Source organism: Tachysurus fulvidraco, chromosome 2 (assembly GCF_022655615.1).
Source record: "Tachysurus fulvidraco isolate hzauxx_2018 chromosome 2, HZAU_PFXX_2.0, whole genome shotgun sequence".
NCBI classification, from domain to species: domain Eukaryota; kingdom Metazoa; phylum Chordata; class Actinopteri; order Siluriformes; family Bagridae; genus Tachysurus; species Tachysurus fulvidraco.
The window spans coordinates 276463-283962 of NC_062519.1; the positions used below are offsets into that span (position 1 = coordinate 276463).

Here is a 7500-nt window from a genome sequence, read left to right on the forward strand (position 1 = left end):
AACACACTAAACACACTAAACACACTAAACACACTAAACACATTATAAACACACTAAACACATTATAAACACACTAAACACACTAAACACATTATAAACACACTAAACACATTATAAACACATTATAAACACACTAAACACACTAAACACACTAAACACATTATAAACACACTAAACACACTAAACACACTAAACACAGGAGAACACACGAAACACACGAAACACAACGAAACACAGGAGGAAAACAACAGGAGAAAACACACGAAACACCAGGACACACGAAACACAGGAGAAACACACGAAACACACGAAACACACGAAACACAAGGAGAAACACACGAAACAACAGAAACACACGAAAAACACAGGAGAAAAAAAGGAGAAACACACGAACAACAGGACCCACGAAACACAGGAGAACAACAAGAAAACACACGAAACACACGAAACAACAGGAGAAACACACGAAACAACACGAAACACAGGAGAAACACAGGAGAAACACACGAAAAACAGACCACACGAAACACAGGAGAAACACACGAAACACACGAAACACACGAAACACAGGAGAAACACACGAAACACCACGAAACACACGAAACTACAGGAGAAAACCACACGAAACAAAGGGAGAAACACACGAAACACAGGAGAAACACACGAAACCACAGGAGAAACCCACGAAACACAGGAGAAACACACGAAACACACGAAACACAGGAGAAACACACGAAAACACAGGACACACGAAACACACGAAACACACGGAAACACAGGAGGAAACACACGAACACAGGAGAAACACACGAAACACACAGGAGAAACACACGAAACACAGGAGAAACACACGAAACACACGAAACACACGAAACACAGGAGAAACACACGAAACACAGGAGAACACACACGAAACACAGGAAACACAGGAGAAACACAGGAAACACAGGAGAAACACACGAAACACAGGAGAAACACACGAAACACAGGAGAAACACACGAAACACAGGAGAAACACACGAAACACAGCGAAACACACGAAACACAGGAGAAACACACGAAAACACACGAAACACAGGAGAAACACACGAAACACAGGAGAACACACACGAAACACACGAAACACAGGAGAAACACCGGAGAAACACACGAAACACAGACACACGAAACACAGGGAGAAACACACAGAAACACACGAAACACAGGAGAAACCACGAAACACACGAAACACAGGACACACGAAACACACTAAACCACGAAACACAGGAGAAACACACACGAAAACACAGGAGAAACACACGAAAACAGGAGAAACACACTAAACACACTAAACACATTATAAACACACTAAACACATTATAAACACACTAAACACATTATAAACACACTAAACACATTATAAACACACTAAACACACTAAACACACTAAACACATTATAAACACACTAAACACATTATAAACACACTAAACACACTAAACACACTAAACACACTAAACACATTACACCACGGAAACACCACGAAACCAGGATTAAAACACACTAAACCATAGGCAAACACACGAACCACACGAAACAACAGTACTAAACACACGAAAAAACCCCAAACACATTATAAACACACTAAACACATTATAAACACACTAAACACATTATAAACACACTAAACACACTAAACACACTAAACACATTAAACACACTAAACACACTAAACACACTAAACACACTAAACACACTAAACACACAAACTAGGATGAGTACATGAACAAAATGTGCACTTCCTTTATTCCCTTTCTCCTTCCTGTTTTATTCCCTTTCTCCTTCCTGTGTTTATTCCCTTTCTCCTTCCTGTTTTATTCCCTTTCTCCTTCCTGTGTTTATTCCCTTTCTCCTTCCTGTGTTTATTCCCTTTCTCCTTCCTGTGTTTATTCCCTTTCTCCTTCCTGTGTTTATTCCCTTTCTCCTTCCTGTTTTATTCCCTTTCTCCATCCTGTGTTTATTCCCTTTCTCCATCCTGTGTTTATTCCCTTTCTCCTTCCTGTTTTATTCCTTTTCTCCTTCCTGGTTTATTCCCTTTCTCCTTCCTGTGTTTATTCCCTTTCTCCTTCCTGTGTTTATTCCCTTTCTCCTTCCTGTGTTTATTCCCTTTCTCCATCCTGTGTTTATTCCCTTTCTCCTTCCTGTTTTATTCCCTTTCTCCTTCCTGTTTTATTCCTTTTCTCCTTCCTGCTCTTTCCTCTATCGTTCCCTTTAAAAGCAGGAGCTCTAACCCATAAGAACCCATACAATGTTCTTTGTTGCTGAGAACGTGTGTGTTGTCGTGGTGATGAACATCCTGAGTAACACTTAGCTTTGGTTACACACTCCGTCTCTTCTGTGCAGCTGAATACACACACTGCACTGTAGTGGGATACATTTTGTTAGGAGACCCGGTGAGTGTGTAATGTGTTGGTGAGATGATCTGCTGATCTACTGTGAGATGATCTGCTGATCTACTGTGAGATGATCTGCTGATCTACTGTGAGATGATCTGCTGATCTACTGTCAGATGATCTGCTGATCTACTGTCAGATGATCTGCTGATCTACTGTCAGATGATCTGCTGATCTACTGTCAGATGATCTGCTGATCTACTGTCAGATGATCTGCTGATCTACTGTCAGATGATCTGCTGATCTACTGTCAGATGATCTGCTGATCTACTGTGAGATGATCTGCTGATCTACTGTCAGATGATCTGCTGATCTACTGATACGTTCCCTCACTCATGTCCCTGTTCTGTTCTTCTCCTCAGTGTGATTGGTCTGCCGAGGGAGGAGGAGTGGCCTAATGATGTCACACTCTCAAGAGAAAACTTCAGTTCTCAGAATCCTCAGCCAATCACAGAACAGATCCCTGAGTTTACCAAGGAGGGGGCGGATCTGCTCATGGTGTGTAGTGTGTACTCTTCACTGTGTGGCTTGCACACACACACATACACACACATACACACACATACACATATACACATATATACACACACACACACATACACACACACATACACACACATACACACACATACACATATATACACACACACACACATATATACACACACACACACACACATACATACATACATACATACACACACACACGTACACAAACACACATATACACACACACACACATATACACACATATACACGCACACACACACATACATACATACATACATACACACACACACGTACACACACACGTACACACACACACACGCACACATACACACACACATATACACACACACACACACATACATACACACGTACACACACGTGCACACACACGCGTGCACACACACACACACACACATACACAGACATACACACACACACACACGCACACACACACACATGCACACACACATACACAGACATACACACACACATATACATACACACACATATACATACACACACATACATACACACACACATACACACATATATACACACCATACACACACACACACACACACAGATACACACACACACACACACATATACACACACACACACACATACACACACACACGTGCATACACACACATACACACTTACATAAACACATACACACACACACACACATATGCACACACACACACACACACACACACACGTGCACACACACACACACACACATACACACACACATACACACACACATACACACACACATACACACACATACACACACTGTAATCATATATAAAATTTGTTTCTCTTCATTAACAGAAAATGTTGACCTTTGACCCCCTGAGACGGATATCAGCCCAGAAAGCTCTGGATCACGGTTTCTTCTCTGACCAATCAGATCACTCGTAAAGACGACGTGACTGCTGTTAAAGAAAGAGTTCTAATTGTAGTCCAGTCACTTCATCATGTGACGTCATGAGACCACAGGGACCAAAAACTGACCTTTAACCTGCATTTGTCTTTGTGTCACATGTTCAGTACATCTAATGTTTTATTTTCTTTATTTTATGTTGTACTAAAGTCCAGTCGCCCCGAATGCTCCCTAACACTCATGGTCCTGACCCGGTCCAGTCGCCCCGTATGCTCCCTAACACTCATGGTCCTGACCCGGTCCAGTCGCCCCGTATGCTCCCTAACACTCATGGTCCTGACCCGGTCCAGTCGCCCCGTATGCTCCCTAACACTCATGGTCCTGACCCGGTCCAGTCGTGTGAGCTCAGTAACACTGTCTCTGAGAGTCACACTAAACACCGTCAGTGTTAATAACATGAACGTCTCATTCATTCTCAGCACATCCGACATCAATAACAGTCCTGTGGCAGGAAGTGAGTTCGACATGATGTCCCTCTTACACACACACACACACACACACACACACACACACACACATTAGCCTCGAAGCTGCAGTGCAAAATGTAGCCACCAGCTGAGTCCCCACAGATGGAGTAAGTTTGGGTAACTGGAACGTTTTCACTTTAACTGTTTCTTTAGGGATTTTTTTAAAGTATATTTTGTCAATAATGAATGAAAAGATTTCATACAGAAACACAACACAAGTGACGACAGGAACGCAACAGAACAGAAATCCATCTGAACCGCCAGCTAATCAATATCTCCAAAATCCGTCTGATCAGATCTTAGTGTTTTTCCCAGAATAATTACATTTCTGTTTCAGATCATTTCTCTTTTAATAAAGAGTTAATAGGGAGATAATAAAGAGTTAATAAGGAGTTAATAAACACACCAAGTTTCTACTTTCTAATAAAAGCGTAGTGGAGCAGCAGCTAATGTCTTTTCTGTTTGTAATATAAAACAAGTCTGAGTAAATAACTGTGCAGTTTATATTGTATTACAGGACAGTATGGGCATCAGATGCAGGGTGTTGTGTGAAGACTGTGTTGTGGTGTGGGACGACTGTGTTGTGGTGTGGGACGACTGTGGTGTGGTGTGGGACGACTGTGGTGTGGTGTGGGACGACTGTGGTGTGGTGTGGGACGACTGTGGTGTGGTGTGGCACGACTGTGGTGTGGTGTGGGACGACTGTGGTGTGGTGTGGCACGACTGTGGTGTGGTGTGGCACGACTGTGGTGTGGTGTGGCACGACTGTGGTGTGGTGTGGGACGACTGTGGTGTGGTGTGGGACGACTGTGGTGTGGTGTGGGACGACTGTGGTGTGGTGTGGGACGACTGTGGTGTGGTGTGGCGTGGGACGACTGTGGTGTGGTGTGGCGTGGGACGACTGTGGTGTGGTGTGGGACGACTGTGTAGTGGTGTGGGACGACTGTGTAGTGGTGTGGGACGACTGTGTAGTGGTGTGGGACGACTGTGTAGTGGTGTGGGACGACTGTGGTGTGGTGTGGGACGACTGTGGTGTGGTGTGGGACGACTGTGTTGTGGTGCGGGACGACTGTGTTGTGGTGCGGGACGACTGTGTTGTTAACTGCCTAAAATTTTATTCCAACTTACAATGAAATGAAAAATGTCACTGTGTCGCTGATTAATAAAATAAAACCCTTTGGAGGATTTCTGTTCTGAGCAAAGTACAAAAAAAAACGTGTGTGTGCGTGTGCGTGTGCGTGTGCGTGTGCGTGTGCGCGTGTGCGTGTGCGTGTGCGTGTGCGTGTGCGTGTGCGTGTGTGTGTGTGTGTGTGTGTGTGTGTGTGTTTCAGGAGTTAAAATGAATGTGGAGATTATTAAATACAGAAGAATGTGATGATAAACACACACATACATACCCACACACACACACACACATACATACCCACACACACACATACATACCCACACACACACACATACATACACACACACACACTCACGGATCTCTGCTCTGTTATTAATTCGTACCTGAACATGTTGATGTCCTTGCTGTGTTCTGTAGCTTGTGTGTGTTCTGCTTCAGTAGAACAGCGACTGTTGGTCTTGTGATTTTATTGTTTCCCCATTAAACTGTTTGTCTTCTTCACTTCAGCTCTGTTCTTCATGATGTACAGTGTGTAAGACCAACATCTCACACTCAATCCTGCTGTTATTCTGAACATGTGGTGGGAGTGGCTCAGGGTGGGTGTGGCTCAGGGTGGGAGTGGCTCGGGTGGGTGTGGCTTGTGGGAGTGGCTCAGGTGGGAGTGACTTGTGGGAGTGGCTCAGGGTGGGACAGGACCGTGCAGGACAGGACCACCTCTGTGTACACAGCTCCCAGTCCCAGGCTGATGGACAGAAGCTCCTCTGATGGTCTTTTTACAGTCAGATTTCAGCTGTTGTTATGGAGACGGTCAGCCATCTGTAGACACCTGACACTGAGCACGTCTCACTACCTCCACTGATCTCACATGTTCTCACAGTATCGTGGTCTCCTCTCTCTCTCTCTCTCTCTCTCTCGCACTCACACTGAAAGTTAGTTCTTAGTTATAATGTTACAGCAAGTTTGTATATCATTAAAATCATAAATAAAGACAAAATACATGTTTATGTATAAAATCAGACACATGACAGTGAAAGTGACATAAAAGTGTCCAAACTCTACAGTCAGTTCCCATAAATACGACAGACAGCGAGACGCCGAGACACACAGCCCTCAGAATGGACAGCAAATATAAACAGAAGGGAAAATGATGATGATTATGACATTATGTAATATTTTGCTGCCCGATGAAGACTGAGATATGCACAGGCTCGCCGTGACCCGAGAAGTGAATGAATGATGTAATATTGCACAAAACCTTCTGTAACAAACACAGTTCAAACACACACACAGTGTTTCTCTGATTCAGCTTTATTCCTTTACAAGCATTCTTACTGTCATGGTGCAGGTTTCACTTTAATGGGATTATTTAGGATGTAAAGAGAGAAATCAGTCAGACTGGAACACAGTGATGTCATGAACAGGGTGGAGTTTTGTCTGGGCTTTATTTTAACACACTAATGAATCTGTTCATGTTGAAAGTCCAAATAATGTTGAGTTAACATCACACAATGGTGGAGGCTATGACGAGGTTCTGCAGCTGAGCTGATGGTTCCTCTGGTTTCTGTAGTGAACAGCCAACCACACACCCACAAGCTACACACACACACACACACACACAAAGTGAGTATGATGTAATATGTGTACTATGTGAAGTTCATTAGTGTGTGTGAAGAGGAACCTGTGTGAAGCTGCAGAATAATCCGACTCCTCCCAGGAAATTCAGCGTCTCTGCAGCTTTCTGCAGCATCAAATCCCCACATGTGAAGCAGTGAGCTGTTGTTTTACACACCTTTAACACACACACACACACACACACACACACACACACAGTATTTTGCAGCTTCAGTGGCGAATCGTCAGTGTCACACCTTGGTCATAAAATGGACATAAATGTAATAAATAATTATAATCTTTATTAGTTTATACAATAAACATGTTTATTTATTATGAATTTCATGTATTTACTGTTGAATGTTAAAGAAAGTTATAGTTGTGTTTGTAAACTTTCTGCTTTATT

At 43.2% G+C, this 7500-nt stretch overlaps 2 protein-coding genes across 4 annotated transcripts in view; one reads left to right on the plus strand and one right to left on the minus strand.

Annotated features, from left to right (window-relative positions):
- Positions 1-4197, plus strand: part of cdk4 (cyclin-dependent kinase 4) — a 15918-nt gene extending 11721 nt beyond the window's left edge. For all 3 annotated transcript variants that reach the window (XM_047804982.1, XM_047804986.1, XM_047804977.1), the window contains 2 exons: positions 2794-2929; positions 3779-4197. In XM_047804982.1, coding sequence (XP_047660938.1) covers positions 2794-2929; positions 3779-3868 — 226 coding nt within the window. In that variant the 3' untranslated portion in view covers positions 3869-4197. The remainder of the gene's footprint in view (positions 1-2793; positions 2930-3778) is intronic.
- A 2573-nt stretch (positions 4198-6770) lies between these two features.
- LOC113639044 (tetraspanin-31-B-like) overlaps positions 6771-7500 on the minus strand; it is a 3274-nt gene continuing 2544 nt past the window's right edge. The window contains exons 5-6 of the mRNA XM_027140693.2: positions 7162-7272; positions 6771-7076 (exon numbers count right to left, since the gene is read on the minus strand). Of these exons, the coding sequence (XP_026996494.1) occupies positions 7002-7076; positions 7162-7272 (186 nt within the window). The 3' untranslated portion in view covers positions 6771-7001. The remainder of the gene's footprint in view (positions 7077-7161; positions 7273-7500) is intronic.